The sequence below is a fragment of the Acomys russatus genome, chromosome 19 (genome assembly GCF_903995435.1).
Source record: "Acomys russatus chromosome 19, mAcoRus1.1, whole genome shotgun sequence".
Taxonomy (NCBI): domain Eukaryota; kingdom Metazoa; phylum Chordata; class Mammalia; order Rodentia; family Muridae; genus Acomys; species Acomys russatus.
Genome location: NC_067155.1, coordinates 14,091,012 through 14,109,168, shown reverse-complemented (window position 1 = coordinate 14,109,168; position 18,157 = coordinate 14,091,012). Strand labels below are relative to the sequence as shown.

The window sequence follows — 18,157 nt, the reverse complement described above, 5'->3', positions numbered from 1 at the left end:
TATGGTTTTGAAATAGAGGCACAGGGGTGGACGTGCTGTCTGGAGTTCCTCCTGGTGGCACGTGTCTATAATCCCAGCCCTAGAGAGACAGAGGCAGGAGGATTTTGTGTTGGAGAACAGCCTTAGCTACACAGGGAGAACCTGTTTCAGAAACCCGAGAGGGAGGGGCTGGGCAGCCGGCTCAGTGGCTAAGAGCACTTGCTATTGCAGAGAACCCTAGTGTGGTTGCCAGCACTCACGTTGAGAGACTCAAAACCACCCGTAACTCCAGCTCCAGGAATCTGAGGCCGTCTGAAGGACACACGCATATGCATTATTTTAAAAATCTTCAGAGGGTTGGAAAGATGGCTCAGCACTTACAGACTCTCAGCTACAGTTTTAAGGGTTCTGCTGCCCTCTTCTGGCTTCTGAGGGCACTGGCCCTACCTAGTGGTGCACAGATAGGTATGCATGCAACACACATGCACACGCGCGCACACACACACACACACACACACACACACACACACACACACACACACACACAAAGAGAAGAAAAAAACCAAAAAAACAAAACCTTTACGAAAATCAAGGATGAGCCAGGTGGTAGCTCACATCTTTGATCCCAGCACTCTGGGAGGCAAAGGCAGGAAAATGTAAGTTCAAGACCAGCCTGTTCTACAGAGTGAACTCCAGGACAGCCTGAGCTACACAGAGAAGCCCTGTCTCAAAACAAAACAACAAGCCGCGCGGTGGTGGCACAAGCCTTTAATCCTAGCACCCGGGTGGCAGAGGCAGGCACATCTCTTGAGTTCCAGGCCAGCCTGGCCTACAAAGGAAGTCCAGGACAGCCAGGGCTGTTACACAGAGAAACCCTGTCTCGAAAAACAAAAACAAAAACCAGAAGCAACAACAACCGTAAACCCCCCAAACAAACCAAACAAGCAAAAACTAAGGGTGAAGTGCAGGTATATTGCTTATCCCAGCAGAACAGGATGGATCTTCCTGTGTGTGCCTAGTCTACATAGCAAGTTCGAGGCCGGCCACAGCTACACAATGAGACCCTATCTCAGGAAAACAAAAACAAACACCAACAACCTCCACTCACCCAAAACCCAAAACAAAACAAAACCCAAAACCTGAAGGGTAGGTAAGGTGTGAGAAGGCAGGAAGGGGCCTCACCCCTGCCCTCCCTCAGCCTCACCCTTCTGCTTGTCCCGCAGAAATCATCGACGAATACATTAAAGAGAAAGGGTTCGGGCTGGACGGGGCTCAGCTGGGCGAGATGCCGCGCCTGGTGCCCCGCGGGCCCACCCCGCTGAGCAGCGTCACCCTGGGGCCAGCTGCACCCCCGCCTCCCGCCACGCCGCCGCCCTGGAGCTGCACGCTGGGTAGGCTTGTGTCACCCGGCCCGGGCCCACGGCCGCACCTGGTCATCACGGAGCAGCCCAAGCAGCGCGGTATGCGCTTCCGCTACGAGTGCGAGGGCCGCTCGGCCGGCAGCATCCTCGGGGAGAGCAGCACCGAAGCCAGCAAGACGCTGCCCGCCATCGAGGTGCGTGTCCTACCGCTGCTCCCCGCCTCGCCGTTGCGCCTGGACATAGGATCCCAGCGCTTCCGTCCCCAAACCTCAAAAGCTGCTGGGGTGGTGGGTCACACTTACAAACCCCCAGCTCTTACGGAGACTGTGGGGGCCGGCCTGGATTACAGAGTGCAGCCTTTTCTTTAAAACTGCAGCGATGGCCGGGCATGGTGGCGCACGCCTTTAATCCCAGCACTCGGGAGGCAGAGGCAGGCGGATCGCTGTGAGTTCGAGGCCAGCCTGGTCTACAAAGTGAGTCCAGGATGGCCAAGGCTACACAGAGAAACCTTCTGTCTCGAAAAAACCAAAAAAAAAAAAAAAAAAAAAACTGCAGCGATGGAGGCCTGGTGGTGGTGGCGCACGCCTTTAATCCCAGCACTCAGGGAGGCAGAGGCAGGTGGATCTCTGTGAGTTCGAGGCCAGCCTGGTCTACAAAGTGAGTCCAAGAGAGCCAAGGCTGCACAGAGAAACCCTGTCTCAACAAACAAAAACATGGCGACGGATCATATGATATAGGATGCTGTTCCTAACATCTGGCTCCCAAAGACATGCAAGCAAAGTTACCTGCAACGTCCCATTTCACCGCTAGAGGGAAGCACTCACTCTAACATCTCCGTGAAGTATATATGTCGCAGACTAGGTCTTTGCAATTCAGGGTTGCTCTCAGGGACTCTGAGGCTAGCAGGTCCCAGACATGGATGCACAGGAAAATGGAGAACCGCATCAGGGCGGTCTACTGGGCTTAGTTTTGTCTCCTCCATCACCTATGGCTGCTGAATAAGAAATCAGTTTTACTGCTGCATTTTTCTCCCCAGTAATGGGCATTGAACCTAAGCTTTTTTATTTGTTAGGTAGGGGCTCTACCACTGAGCCACACCCCCAGCCCCTCACTGGGGGATTCTAGGCAGGGGCTCTACCACTGAGCTACACCTCGGCCTTCTGACTTAATTAATTAATTTCAAAACAGAGTTTCTTTTTTCTTTTTTTAGTTCTTTTGAGATAGGGTTTCTCTGTGTGGCCTTGGCTGTCCTGGACGTGCCTTGTGGACCAGGCTGACTTCGAACTCACAGTGATCCATCTGCCTCTGCCTCCCTGAGTGCTGGACTCACTTTGTAGACCAGGCTGGCCTTGAACTCGTAGCGATCCACCTGCCTCTGCCTCCCGAGTGCTGGGGTTAAAGGTATGCGCCACCACATGCGGCCAGGAGAATGATCTTAACCAAAAGAAGAGGTGGGGGCAGCAACAAGGGAGCCCCAGGGAAATCTGGCTGGGGACTGGGACCCACAAAATCCCAACAAGCCCTTGTCTTCCTGCAGCTTCGAGACTGTGGCGGGCTGCGGGAGGTGGAGGTAACGGCGTGCCTCGTGTGGAAGGACTGGCCACACCGGGTACACCCACACAGCCTCGTGGGGAAAGACTGCACTGACGGTGTCTGCAGGGTGCGGATGCGGCCTCACGTCAGCCCCCGGCACAGGTACCAGACCCTGACTCCAAGCCCTGACCTCTGACCCCAGCTTCTCGCCTCTGGGCTTGGAGGTTCCAAAGGCAAACTGATGAGCACAGGGCCTCGGACACAGACATCTTAGCCTGACCCTCCCTCTTGCTCATCTTGGGTGGATGGGGAAAGTGAGGTGTGGATACAGTAGTGTGCCCTGCTTGGGTCTGAAAACCTGCCACACACACACACACACACACACACACATGTCTTGTTCCACTTTTGGCTTACTGTTTTGCCTTTTGACACATGGTCTTGCCATGTGTTGTCAAAACTAACTTGTAGAAAAAAACTAACTGGAGCCGGGCATGGTGGCGCACACCTTTAATCTCAGTGCTCGGGAGGCAGAGGCAGGTGGATCTTTGTGAGTTCGAGGCCAGCCTGGTCTACAGATTGAGTCCAGGATAGACAGGGCTACTGAGAGAAACTCTGCCTCCAAAAGCAAAAAACAAAACAAAACAAAAGACTCTAACTGGAGATCCTCTGTCTCAGTCTCCATAAGCAGGCACCACCAGATGCAGTCCATACCCGTTCTGTTTATCTAAGAGGAGACAGAAGGTCCGAGAGGGGATGGAACACAGACACACAGCTGCTCTCAGAGCTGCTACTGGACTCCGGATCTGAGGGACTCAGTTCTCTCGCTCTGTGTGGTTGCTGAGGGCTAACCTCAGATAGTTAGGTTGACTGGCAAAGACCTTAGCCTGCTGAGCCATCTAATCAACCCCAGTTTTGTTTTTGTTTGTTTGTTTGAGACAAGGACTCATATAGCTCAAATTCACTATTGTGGCTCAGAGAGGTGGTACACGTCTTTAATGCCAGCACTCGGGAGGCAGAGGCAAGTGGAACACTGTGAGTTTGAGGCCAGCCTGGTCTACAAAGCAAGTCCAGGACAGCCATGGTTACACAGAGAAACCCTGTCTTGAAAAACCAAAGGGGCTGGAGAGATGGCTCAGAGGTTAAGAGCACTGTCTGCTCTTCCAGAGGTCCTGAGTTCAATTCCCAGCACCCACATGGCAGCTCACAACTGTCTGTAATTCCGGTTCCAATGGATCTGACACCCTCACGCTAAAATAAATTAAATAAAATATTTATAAAAAAAAAAAAAGAAAAACCAAACAAAAAAAAGAATCAGGCTAGAAGCCAGGCAGTGGTGGCACACATCTTTAATCCCAGCACTCCGGAGGCAGAGTCAGGCAGATCACTGTGAATTCGAGGCCAGCCTGGGAGTCCAGGACAGCCAAGGCTACACAGAGAGACCCTGTCTCGGAAAAAAAAAAATTCACCATTGTAGTTGAGGATGACCTTCAGTTTTGTTTTTCCCTTTTGACAGTCTTGCTGTGTAGCCCATGCTGGCCTGAAACTTGCTACCTGTAACAGAGATCTTCCTGCCTCTGCCTCCCCAGGATTGAGGTTAAAGGGTGCATCCCTGACTTTGAGCTTCTTGTCCTCCTGCCTCTGCCTCCTCAGAGCTAAGAGCACTACCAAAGCCATTTATGGAGGTTTTTAATTAGTTATTTTTTGGAGCAAGTGCCTTTCTGTGTACCACAGGCTAGCCTCCAATTCAGGATGCCCTCCCCGGCCCTTCACTTTCCCAAGTGCAGAGAATCCAGGCTTCCTTTGCACCTTTTTTTGTTTTTTAAAGGTTTATTTATCTATCAATTACATATACAGTGCTCTGCCTGCATGTACACCTGGAGGCCAGAAGAGGGCGCCAGATCTCATTATAGATGGTTGGGAGCCACCATGTGGTTGCTGGGAATAGAACTCAGGACCTCGGAAGGGTGCTCTTAACCACTGAGCCATCTCTCCAGCACCCCAACCCTACTCCACCCCTGCCCCTCTTTGCACCTTCTTTGATATGAAGGAGCCTGGCTCGCATTTCTGCATGGTGGCCTCTGAGAAGTTTAAGTCCCGGCTCTCTCCAGGCTTCTCTGTGCCTTGTGCCTGCAGCATTGGTGTCGCTATCTGTAGTGTCCAGAGAATGCTGCCCCTCACAGCCTCTCCTGTCTCCCACTCAGCTTTAACAACCTGGGCATCCAGTGTGTTCGGAAGAAGGAAATCGAAGCTGCGATTGAGCGGAAGATTCAGCTGGGAATCGATCCCTACAATGGTGAGTGTCTTGCCAGCTCTCCCTGTTCCCTGGTTTTCTTTTCTTCCCTTTCCTTCCTTCCTCCCTCTCTTCTCCCCTTTCGCTTTCCTTTTCTTTTCTTTCTTTCTTTTTTTTTTTTTTTGGTTTGGGTTTTTTTTGTGTTTGTTTTTTTTTTTGTTGTTTTTTGTTTTTTTTTTTGTATTTTTGTTTTCAAGACAGAGTTTCTGTGTTACACAGAGCCCTGGCTTTCCCGGACTGACTCTTTGTAGACCAGGCTGGCCTCGAACTCACAGCCTCTGCCTTTGCCTCCAGAGTGCTGGGATTAAAGGTGTGCGCCACCACTCTTGCCCAGCTTCTTTTCTCTTTAAAAAAAAAATATAAATAAATTGGGGCTGGAGAGATGGCTCCGCGGTTAGGAGCACTGACTGCTCTTCCAGAGGTCCTGAGTTCAATTCCCCGCAACCACATGGTGGTTCACAACCATCTATAATGAGATCTGGTGCCCTCTTCTGGCCGGCAGGTGTACATGCAAGCAAAACATTGTATACATAATAAATAAGTCTTAAAAAAAATTAAAGACTATTACATATATTTAATTTGTGTGTGCGCCTATGGGTTGTTCATGGTGTGGACATGCTGGTGGAGGTCAGAGGAGAAAGCGGGGAGTCGGCTTTCTCCCTCTGTCACGTGGGCTCCGGGGAGTGAGGTCCGAGTCGCAGGCTTCGCAGCAAGCGGTTTTTTTACCCGCTGAGCCATCTCACTGGCCCCTTTATTGCGTTTTTCATTTTTGTTTTTGAGCCCAAGGTCTCCACGTAGACCAGGCTACCCTTGAACTTACTGTGTAGCTGAGGATAACTTTGCACGCTGGATCTTCTGGCTTCCACCTGCCCAGTGCTAGGAGGACAGGCATGCACCACCCCGCCTTGGCCGGCTTTCCCTTCATCACCCTGCCTCCCTTTGTCCCTTTGTCCCTTTGTCCCTCTCCCAGCTGGCTCCCTGAAGAACCATCAGGAGGTGGATATGAACGTTGTCAGGATCTGCTTCCAGGCCTCCTACCGCGACCAGCAAGGACAGTTCCGCCGCCTGGACCCCGTCCTCTCTGAGCCCGTCTACGACAAGAGTGAGTCAAGGGGGGCCATGTCCCTGGGACTAACTCTTCTCAGGCATCAGAGAGCAAACGGTGGCGTGGCTGAGCAGGGCTTTTTGTTAGTTTGTTTTGCTGCATTTGCGTAGTGGTTTGGTGCCCGTGGTTAGGGGCGCTGGGTCTGCACTCCTTCAGTTCCCTCTCTTTCCCTAATGGGCCATGATGAGGGCTGTAGCTCCAGATACCACTTGTCATTCAAGGCCTGGGATGGGCAGTGTCATCAGGGATGCTTGTACAAGTCTGCACTTTGTCTGTTTATAGCTATTCTCCCTGTCTGTCTGTCTGTCTGTCTGTTTCTCTCTCTCTCTCTCTCTCTCTCTCTCTCTCTCTGTTTCTCTCTCTCTCCTGGTTTTTGAGACAGGGTTTCTCTGTGTAGCCTTGGCTGTCCTGGACTCGCTTTGTAGACCAGGCTGGCCTCGAACTCACAGCGATCCACCTGCCTCTGCCTCCCGAGTGCTGGGATTAAAGCTATGTGCCACCATACCTGGCTTGATAGTTCATTTTGAAACAGGGTTTCATGTACCTCATAGCTGTCCTTAATTGTCTATGTAGCTGGCGATGACCTTGAACTCCTGGTCTCTGCCTCCTCCTCCTCCTCCTGAAAGCTGTGATGACCAGCCTGAACCAGCATGACCCGGTTACTGGGCCTAGGGATTGAACCTAGAGTTCTGTGCGTGTTAGGAAAGCGCTTGAGCTCCATCCCCAGCCCCGCACTTACTTGTTTGTTTTGTTTGTTTTTTTGTTTTTCAAGACAAGGTCTCTCTGTGTAGCCTTGGCTTTCCAGGACTGGCTTTGTAGACCAGGCTGGCTTCGAATTCACAGCGATTCACCTGCCTCTGCCTCTCGAGTGCTGGGATTAAAGGTGTGTGCCACCACTGCCCAGCCTTTGTTTAATTTTTGTTTTGTTTTGTTTTGTTTTTTGTTTAATTTTTCAAAACAGGGTCTCTCTATGTAGCCTTGACTGTCTTTTTTTTTTTTTTTTTTTTAAATTTTTTTTTTTTTTTTTTGAGACAGGGTTTCTCTATGTAGCCTTGGCTGTCCTGGACTCACTTTGTAGACCAGGCTGGCCTCGAACTCACAGTGATCCACCTGCCTCTGCCTCCCGAGTGCTGGGATTAAAGGCGTGGGCCACCACGCCCGGCTCAGCCTTGACTGTCTTGGACTCCCTTTGTAGACCAGGCTGGCCTTGAACTCACACAGATCCGCCTGCCTCTGCCTCCCGAGTGCTGGGATTAAAGGCGTGCACCACCACGCCCAGCCTTTGTTTAATATTTTAAGACAAGATCTCACTATTTAGCTGAGCAGATTAGCAATCCTCCTGCCTCCACCTCCTCAGCAGCAGTATTGCAGGTGTACAGTACAATACCTGACACTATACAGTTTTGCTCAGAGCCTCTGCATACCCTCTCATTGGTGGGAGTTTGGTCACTTGCTCCTCTAACCAATCAACAGTGGCCATAGGGAGGGGATGCTCTGGTTGGCCGTGTCTAGGCCATAGGAGGGCTCATGGCTGAGGTGGGCTGCTGCCCAGCGTTGACAGATGTCAACAAAGAAGGACACGGGCCGCTGGTAGGACTGGACAATTGTGTACTACAAGACTTCACGTCAGGTGGCACAAACACGTGGTGACACATGCTTGTAACCCTAACCACTTGGGAGGCTCAGGCAGGAGGATGGTAAATTCAAGGCCACCTTGGGCGACTGATCAAGCTTAATTCAGGTAATAAAAAATGAGGGCTAAGGTGTGGCTCAGTGGTGGAGCCCCTGCCTAGAATCCCCCAGTGAGGGGCTGGGGGCGTGGCTCAGTGGTAGAGCCCCTGCCGAGAATCCCCCAATGAGGGGCTGGGGGCGTGGCTCAGTGGTAGTTTTCTTATCTAGCCAGGTCAAGATCCTGAGTTCCATCACTTCTACTGGATGGAACAAACAAACAAACACAAAAAACCCAAACACATTATTTCAGGTTGTAAACCCTCATTTGGGGACCTTATTTTACCCTGGACATACCAAGTCTCCATGAGTCGAGGGTCTCCATTTTGGATAGCCAATAAGCAGACTTCAGAGTGGAATTCCAGCCGTTGCACATTGTGCCCTTCTGCCTGAGCATCCTGTGTTCCACCCAGATGGGGTGTCTTTACTCTTCTGTCTCTCTCACACATCAGCAAGCGCTGTGGTGTGAAGCATGAATTTTTGATTTTCCCTATGCACTTCTTAGAGTCAACCAACACATCAGAGCTGCGGATTTGCCGAATCAACAAGGAGAGTGGACCTTGCACGGGTGGTGAGGAGCTGTACTTGCTGTGCGACAAGGTGCAAAAAGGTGAGGGGGTCCGTAGGCCTCGTACAGTATGGAGGCAGAGGTAGGGTGCTGGTTAATCAGGTCAGCACTCTGGAAGGCAGTCAGGGCCCCAGCTGCAAAAGCAGGCAGATCCAGGTAGTGGTTTAGTGAGTTAGCTTGTGTCTGCCAGGTATAGAAGCCTGTGAGCTGACCAGGACCATGCAGTGCTTTTTCAGGGTACTGCCACCATGCTGGAAATGCAATTGCACAGATGCTTTAAGAGAAGCTGGGGGTGTAGCTTGGCAGGAGAGCACCTGCCTAGAATCCCCCAGTGAGGGGCTGTGGGCATGGCTCAGTGGTAGAGCCCCTGCCTAGAATCCCCCAGTGAGGGGCTGGGAGTGTGGCTCAGTGGTAGAGCCCCTGCCTAGAATCCTCCAGTGAGGGGCTGGGGGTGTGGCTCAGTGGTAGAGCCCCTGCCTACAATCCCCCAGTGAGGGGCTGTGGGCATGGCTCGGTGGTAGAGCCCCTGCCTACAATCCCTCAGTGAGGGGCTGGGGACGTGGCTCAGTGGTAGAGCCCCTGCCTACAATCCCTCAGTGAGGGGCTGTGGGCATGGCTCAGTGGTAGAGCCCCTGCCTAGAATCCCCCAGTGAGGGGCTGGGGGTGTGGCTCAGTGGTAGAGCCCCTGCCTAGAATCCCCCAGTGAGGGGCTGGGGGCGTGGCTCAGTGGTAGAGCCCCTGCCTAGAATCCCCCAGTGAGGGGCTGGGGGTGTGGCTCAGTGGTAGAGCCCCTGCCTACAATCCCTCAGTGAGGGGCTGGGGGCGTGGCTCAGTGGTAGAGCCCTTGTCTAGAATCCCCCAGTGAGGGGCTGTGGGCGTGGCTCAGTGGTAGAGCCCCTGCCTAGAATCCCCCAGTGAGGGGCTGGGGGCGTGGCTTGGCAGAAGAGCACCTGCTTAAAATGCTATAGTGAGGGATTCAGGATGTGTGCTGCTCAGTGCTGGAACACCTACCACATCCCATAATTCCAGATACTCTCAATAAAAACAAAAACAAGAGACTAGAGAGAAGGCTCAGCTATTAAGAACACTGGCTGCTCTTTCAGAAGACTAGGGGCTTGGTTACCAGCACCCACAAAGCAGCTCTCAGCTGTCTATAACTCTAGGCTGAGGGGATCCAACACCCTCAAGCACTGAATGCACCTGGTACACAGACATACATGCAAACAAAAATACCCCCACACACAAAATAAATAAAACAATAAGAATAAAAATGTAAAACAGGAAACCTCTTGCCTTATCGTAGCCATCATAATAGGGGAAAGAAAGCAAATAAGATGGGAGATAGGTCCTCTTCATCTCGTTTGCTTGTTTTAAAATGTCTCTTCCTTGGGCTGGGTGTGGTGGCACACACCTTTAATCCCAGCACTTGGGAGGCAGAGGCAGGTGGATCTCTGTGAGTTCGAGGCCAGCCTGGTCTACAAATTGAATCCAGTACACTCTCTACCTCAAATAGGCATGAAAACAAAAACTGAAAAACCAGCCACCAAAAATAACAAACCACCTTCCATTCAGGACCACTCCTCTAGGGACAAAGCAAGAGTCCCCTCCCTACTCCAGCTGTGTTATTTCCTGTCTTTCTTTCACATTTTTCTTCTTTTGTTGTTGGGTTGTTTGATTTTGGTTTTGGTTTTTTGTTGTTGTTTCTTCATTTTTGTTTTTTGAGACAGGGTTTCTCTGTGTAGCCTTGGCTCTCCTAGAACTCTCTTGTAGACCAGGCTGGCCTCACGGTCATAGAGATCCACCTGCCTCCGCCTCTGAATGCTGGTTTTAAAGGCGTGCACCAACACCTTCCTGCTTCTGGTAGATTTTATTTATTATTATTTTTATTTTTATTATTTTTGATTTTTCGAGTCAGGGTCTCTCTGTGTTGCCTTGGCTGTCCTGGACTCACTTTGTAGACCAGGCTGGCCTTTAACTCACATCAATCCACCAGCCTCTGCCTCCTGAGTGCTGGGATTAAAGGCGTGCGCCACCATGCCCAGCACTTCTGGTAGATTTAAGACAAGCTCTGTACCACTGAACTATATCCCCAGATCTTTTACACTAATTATTTTTCGTTTTTTGAGACAAGGTCTCTCTGTATAGCCTTGGCTTGGCTGTCCTAGACTTGCTCTATAGACCACGCTGGCCTGGAACTTACAAAGATCCGCCTGCCTCTGCCTCCCACCACGCCCAGCAGATACCATATATTTCGAGATACAGTCTCATTTAGCCATCCAGATTTACTTTTGAAGTCACAATCTGCCTCAGTTTCCCAACTGCTGCCTTATAAGGCGCAACCTGTGTTACTTGCTTTTGTGTAGGTACCCTGGGGGGCTGGTTTGTTTGTTTGTTTGGTTTGGTTTAGACAGAGATTCATTGCGTACCCCTGGCTGCCCTGAAACTCAGGCTGCCTTCAAACCGTCAAGATTCTCCTGCCTGTACCTTCTGAGTGCTGGTATTAAAGGGGTGCACCACTGCGCCCGGCCTCCCTGGGTGGTTTTATTATTTGAAATACTGGTTTGGTGCGGGGAGACTGAGTGAGCAGGGACTCGGTGGCCCATCCCATTCCCTCGGCTTAGCTGTCTCCTTACCCCGACCTCCCCCTACCAGAGGACATATCCGTGGTGTTCAGCACAGCTTCCTGGGAAGGCCGAGCCGACTTCTCCCAAGCGGATGTCCACCGGCAGATTGCCATTGTGTTCAAGACGCCACCCTACGAGGACCTGGAGATCTCGGAGCCTGTGACTGTCAACGTCTTTTTGCAGCGCCTCACAGATGGGGTGTGCAGCGAGCCGCTGCCCTTCACGTACCTGCCTCGGGATCATGGTAACCACTCATAGCTCCCACCCCCCCCCCCCCCCCCCCCCCCTACCCTGGAGACCAGGTCTGTGGCCTTGGAAGTAGGTATGAGGAAGAATGAGACGAGAAAGCAGGCCCGGGGCAGTAGCTCAGAGAGTAAAGTGCTTGCCTTGCAAACATGAGGACCTGAGTTCAAATCCCAGCACCCCTCTCCTCCGGCCCCGCCCCCCGGAGAAAGCCAAGCAGGGTGGCATGTCACTAGCACTGGGAAGGTGGAGGGAGGCAGATGGATCCCTGAGACTTTTTGGCTAGCCTAGTCTAACCAGCAAGTCCCAGGCTGGCCAGCAAACCACAGGCTACTGAACAACTCTCTCTCAGGACAAAGGAACATAACAATAACAAAAAGTCAGATGACAAATGAGGAGTGATAACCAAGATTGGCACTTCGTCTCCACATATAGCTGTGCAGAGGGAGAGGGAGAGAGAGAAGGTGAAAGCAAGTGGACTAGGCAGTGCACAGTCCTGAGGCAGGGTCCCGAGAGAACTGTGTGGAGCTTTCATCCTACTTAGGATATAGAAATCTACTTGCGTAAGTTGGTGAAGACCAAGTCCCGCACCTTTATAGTAGCCTCTGTGACTGACTTGTCATAGCAACCTCTGTGACTTACTGTCATAGCGACCTCTGTGACTGACTGTCATAGCAACCTCTTTGACTGTCATAGTGACCTCTGTGACTCTCATAGCAACCTCTGTGACCAACTGTCATAGTGACCTGTGACTGTCATAGCGACGTCTGTGAACGACTGTCATAGCAACCTCTGCGGCCGACTGTCATAGTGACCTGTGACTGTCATAGCGACCTCTGTGATTGTCATAGCGACCTCTGTGACTGTCATAGCAACCTCTGTGACTGTCATAGCGACCTCTGTGACTGTCATAGCGACCTCTGTGACCAACTGTCATAGTGACCTGTGACTGTCATAGCGACGTCTGTGAACGACTGTCATAGCAACCTCTGCGGCCGACTGTCATAGCAACCTCTGCGGCCGACTGTCATAGTGACCTGTGACTGTCATAGCGACCTCTGTGATTGTCATAGCGACCTCTGTGACTGTCATAGCAACCTCTGTGACTGTCATAGCGACCTCTGTGACTGTCATAGCAACCTCTGTGACCAACTGTCATAGTGACCTGTGACTGTCATAGCGACCTCTGTGGCTGTCATAGCGACCTCTGTGGCTGACTTTCATAGTGACCTGTGACTATCATAGTGACCTGTAACTGTCATAGCAACCTCTGTGACTGTCATAGCGACCTCTGTGACTGTCATAGTGACCTCTGTGAACACCTGTCATAGCAACCTCTGTGGCCGACTGTCATGGTGACCTGTGAACGACTGTCATAGTGACCTCTGTGACTGTCATAGTGACCTGTGAACAACTGTCATAGCGACCTCTGTGACTGTCATAGCAACCTCTGTGACTGTCATAGCGACCTCTGTGACTGTCATAGTGACCTCTGTGAACACCTATCATAGCAACCTCTGTGGCCAACTGTCATGGTGACCTGTGAACGACTGTCATAGTGACCTCTGTGGCTGTCATAGTGACCTGTGACTGTCATAGTGACCTCTGTGACTGTCATAGTAACCTCTGTGAACGGCTGTCATAGCAACCTCTGCGGCCGACTGTCATAGTGACCTGTGACTGTCATAATGACCTGTGACTGTCATAGTGACCTCTGTGATTGTCATAGCAACCTCTGTGACTGTCACAGCGACCTCTGTGACCAGCTGTCCTCGTCTACATAGCGACTGACTGATGCATGACTGTGATGCCCCTCTCTCCTGAACAGACAGCTATGGTGTGGACAAGAAGCGGAAGCGGGGACTGCCTGACGTCCTTGGAGAGCTCAGCAACTCCGGTGTGTCCCTCCATCCCTGACGACCCCCATCCCCATGTCCCTTGGAGGGGATGGGTGACCTGCTTGGGGTGGGTGGACTGTTGGGATAAGGAACCTTCATCTTAACCTTCCTCCAGACCCACACGGGATTGAAAGCAAACGACGGAAAAAGAAGCCAGTTTTCTTCGACCACTTCCTGCCTGGCCACAGCTCAGGTGAGTGTGGTGTCTGTAGTCTCTTCCTCCCTGGGTGAGCCCAAAGGAAACCCATGCCTGAGTTTTTCATATATATATATATTTATTTTATTTTATTTTATTTTATTTTTTTGCTTTTTTTGAGACAGGGTTTCTCTATGTAGCCCTGGCTGTTCTAGACTCATTTTGTAGACCAGGCTGACCTTGAACTCACAGAGATCCACCTGTCTCTGCCTTCCAAGTGCCGAGATTAAAGGTGTGGATCACCACACCCAGCCCCTGCCTCCGCCTCTTGAGTGCTGGGGTTCATGGTGGCTACCACCCCATCTAGTCCTAATTTTGTTTTTTCTATTAAGCCAGTGTGTCAATAATCCTATCTCAGGCTCCCAAATGCTGGCATAAGAGGTTATGAACCACTGGGGCCAACTCGGTTATTTTATTTTACTTTAAAAGTCTGTCACCCAGGCTAATAGTAGAGGACTGGCCTTGAACTTCTGACCTTTCTCCTCTACCTCCCAAGGGCTTGGGTTATGGGCTTGCATTGTCGCTCTGGGTTCATGCAGTCCTGGGAATTGAACTCAGGACTTCATGCATGTTAGAGAAACACTCTCCCCAACTGAGCTATAGCCCCAGTCCTGAATCAATTTTTTTTTTTTAATTTTCAAGCAGGGTCTCTCTGTGTAGCCCTGGCTGTCCTGGACTTTGTAGACCAGGCTGGCCTTGAACTCACAGCGATCCACCTGCCTCTGTCTCCCGAGTAATGGGATTAAAGGTTTGTTCCACCTTGCCCAGCTCCATTGCTTTTTACAGGCCCCCTAAGCCATGTTCACGCTTACTCCTTAGTTCATACACCTTCATGAGGGAGTTTCCGTGCTGTGCTCTTCATAGCATTAAAAAACCAGAGGTTCAGAGAGGTCAAGTGTCCTGACTGCCTGAGGTCACAGTGTAGGGGATCTGCAGCTGGGCAGAAATGCAGGACAGCTGTGTGAGGAGCAGTGGGGTGTGTGTGTGTGTGTGTGTGTGTGTGTGTGTGTGTGTGTGTGTGTATCCCTGACAACAGGTGGCACAAAGATGGAATCTGGCTCAGAGCTTTTTCCCAGCACAGCCACCTGCTGGCCTGTTCTGACCACCCCTCCCCCGACACACAGAGGAGAAAACGATGGAAGAAAAGACTTTCTTTCCACTATGTCAGCTTGCTCAGAGAACCCAACTCTCAGACCATTGCCGGTCACTCAGAGCTTGAAACCAGAGCCATCCCACTCTGAGATCTGCTGTACCATGGCCCCTCTCTGCTTCTTCTGAGGCACCTGGTATCCATTGCACGGTGACTGGTGACTCGGTCCCTAGCAACCACCAAACTCCCTCAGCTTCCCAAGTCTGGTGGCCCCGCCCTCATTCCTGAGGGCAAAGTCACTGAAGGCTGCGGTGTGATGGTTAGAAACCAGCCTAGGAATGCTAACTACATGTTTTATTTATTTGCTTATTTGTTTATCTATGTTGTTTGTTTGTTAAAGACAGGGTAGCCTAGCTGTGTAGCCTTGGCTGTCCTGGACTTGCTTTGTAGACCAGGCTGGCCTCAAACTCACAGAGATCCACCTGCCTCTGCCTCCCAGAAAGCTGGGATTAAAGGCGTGTTGCACCGCTGTCCTGCTTAAATTCACCCTTTCTGGTTATTGCTCAGATCCAGACTGGCTGGTTCAACTCGGCTGTTGTGGCTCAAACTCCTCTCTGAGCTGACATATTCAATCTGGCCTCTCTCTTGGCCTAGAATGGCTCTGCTTGGTCTCAGACTAAATCAGCAATCTGCTCTAATCTCCTGGCTCCTCCCATCCTCTGGCTCACTCTGTCTTCAGCTGAGTTCTCTCTCTCTTTCTGCAACCTGCCTCCTCTCCTCTCTGTATTGCCCCTTAAGTAGCTTCCCTTTCCTCTGATCTCTCACCGTCTCTGCCACTCAATTAGACACGACTTTCAAACATGGGTGCTCCCTTCTATAAACTCACTTTATCTTAGTTTGGGATTAAAGGCGTGTTATCACCATGCCTGGACCTAAGCTTTTCTTTACGCTGTTTACCGGGCTGGCCTTGAACTCAGAGCTGTTTGCCTCTGTCTCCTCGATGAAAGGAGCACTTGCATTCCAGCCGATCACACAGACCTAGAAGGTCTTTGGCTGTGATCTCTTGCCAGAACTGCCATGTTCTGAATTATCATTCCTCTATTGCTCTGTTGGGAGAGGCAACCGACTGCAAAGCCTTGGCTTTGATCCGCAGCACCCTGTAAACAAATCAGATGTGGCAGTGCTTGGGAGCTGGAGGCAAGAAAATCCAGAGTTCAAAGTCACCCTAGGGGCCTCCAAACACCTTTGGCGGCCCAGTAGGTTGCACTCTAAAGAGGGGTCCCACGGGATTCCCGGACAGAAAGTCACCCGTTACTAGCACTTTCTCTGTGCCTGCAATCGCAGCACTTGGAGGCTGAGACAGGAGCAGTAACTTGCACCAGGGAACCGGGTGAGGGGTGGGGTGAGAGGAAAAGAATGAAAATTGATGGCTAGAGATGGTTCTGCAGTTAAAAAGAACAGCTACTGCACTCGTAGAGAACCAAAGTGTGTTCCCAGCACCCACTTTCGGTGTCTCACTACCTCTTGTAACTACAGCTTCACCGAATCTGCCGCCATCTTCTGGCTTCCAAGGACACTGCATGGACACGTACAGTGCCACAACCGTAATACCTATAAAATGAGATGGAGCCGGGTGTGGTAGCGCACCCCTTTAATCCCAGCACTTGCGGGGTAGAGGCAGGCGGATCACTGTGAGTTCGAGGCCAGCCTGGTCTACAAAGCAAGTTCAGGACAGTCAAGATAGCACAGAGAAACCCTGTCTCAAAAAAAAAGCCGGGCAAAGTCACCCTCGGCTATTTAGCACATTTGAGGCTAGCCTGGGCTACAAGAGACCATATCTTGTTTTTGTTTTAGACAGGTTTTGGGTTGTTTGGTGGTGGTGGTTGTTGTTAGGTTTTTTGTTTTTTGGTTTTTTTTTTTTCTGCCTGCATGTACACCTGCAGGCCAGAAGATGGCATCAGATCACAGTATAGATGGTTGTGAGCCACCCTGTGGTTGCTTGGAATTGAACTCAGGACCTCTGGAAGAAGAAGCCAGTGCTCTTAACCTCTGAGCCATCTCTCCAGACCCGAGACCGTATCTTGTTTTTAAGGGTTTCTTTTTTACATGTATTTATTTGCATGTGTCTGGGTGCATATATACTGCACATGTATTTCACCAGGAGATCAGAGGACAACCTAACAGGAGTCGGTTTTATTCTTTGCCCACGTGGGTTCCAGGTTTGAACTTGCATCCAATGAGTGGTCTGGGTGGCCTGAGATCCTGCCTTTATTTTCACTTCATTGCACGTATGTGTATGCGTATGCAGGCCTGTGAGAGTGTATGCTACAGGTGTGCAGTTGCCCCTGGTGGCCAGAAGAGGGCATCAGATCCCCAGGATCTGGAGCTACAGGCGTATTTGAGCTGCTAGAAGTGGGGACTAGGATCCTAAGCCTGGTCCTCTGCAAGAGCAGCAAGTGTTCTTAACCACTGAGCCATCCTTCCAGCCCCCCCCCTTAAATTAAGATAAGATCTTGGGAAACCTACATTCATTACAATATATCCATTGTACACAAAGGCAAACACATTAACGAATATGGACCCTCTGGGCATGCCTTTAGCCTTTAATCCCAGACTCGGGAGGCAGAGACAGGAGGATTACTGTGATTTCGAGGCCAGCCTGGTCTACAAAGCGAGTCCAGGACAGCCAGGACTATACATCGAAACCCTGTCTTGAAAAAAACCAAAAGAAAAAGGAAAAACAAAAAAACAAAAAACCCAAACACGGTCTAGTGGGTCTACTGTGATGACTCGTTGGATACAGGCATTTGCCATGCAAGCTTGGACTGTCTATCGCCATATAAAGGTAGTCAGGAGCAAAGTGATGCCACAGTTGAACTCTGACCTCCTGCCACGCACTGTATGCCCACTCACATCATGCGTACACGCACGCACACGCACGCGTGCGCACACACACACACTCTGAAGAGAGTGGTGGTACTTCCTTCTCAGGTTAGGTTAAAGGCCTGAGATAGAGTACATTTAGCACAATGGAGTCCAAGTTAGTTACTGCCAGAGGTGACCCTGAATTCACACCTTCTTTTCTGCTCACTAGGCCTGTTCCTCCCGCCATCAGCGCTGCAGCCGGTAGACCCTGACTTCTTCCCTGGGACCGTATCCCTTCCCGGGCTGGAGCCTCCTGGGGGTCATGACCTCTTGGACGATGGCTTTGCCTACGACCCTTCTGCCCCTACGCTTTTCACCATGTTGGACCTGTTGCCGCCAGCACCACCGCTTGCCAGCGCTGTGGTGGGGAGCGGGTGTGCAGGGGTCACGGTTGTGGAATCTCCTGGCCCGGAGCCCCTGACGGTGGACTCCTTTGCAGCCCCGGGCCCTGGGGACGTTGGCACTGCCAGCCTCGTGGGCAGCAACATGTTCCCCAACCAGTACCGTGAGACAGCCTTTGGGGGTGGCCTCCTATCCCCTGGGCCTGAAGCCACGTAGCCTCTGAGGTGACAGAGGAGGCACTGGGGGAAGAGTGTGGCGCAGCACCTCATCCCTGA

General features: G+C 51.3%; 1 protein-coding gene across 1 annotated transcript in view; it reads left to right on the top strand.

The window, feature by feature from the left end:
* Nucleotides 1–18,157, top strand: part of Relb (RELB proto-oncogene, NF-kB subunit) — a 28,873-nt gene extending 10,716 nt beyond the window's left edge. Inside the window, exons 4-12 of the mRNA XM_051162541.1 lie at nucleotides 1,203–1,534; nucleotides 2,878–3,035; nucleotides 5,075–5,166; nucleotides 6,134–6,265; nucleotides 8,502–8,606; nucleotides 11,217–11,432; nucleotides 13,260–13,328; nucleotides 13,445–13,522; nucleotides 17,710–18,157. Coding sequence (XP_051018498.1) covers nucleotides 1,203–1,534; nucleotides 2,878–3,035; nucleotides 5,075–5,166; nucleotides 6,134–6,265; nucleotides 8,502–8,606; nucleotides 11,217–11,432; nucleotides 13,260–13,328; nucleotides 13,445–13,522; nucleotides 17,710–18,098 — 1,571 coding nt within the window. The 3' untranslated portion in view covers nucleotides 18,099–18,157. The remainder of the gene's footprint in view (nucleotides 1–1,202; nucleotides 1,535–2,877; nucleotides 3,036–5,074; nucleotides 5,167–6,133; nucleotides 6,266–8,501; nucleotides 8,607–11,216; nucleotides 11,433–13,259; nucleotides 13,329–13,444; nucleotides 13,523–17,709) is intronic.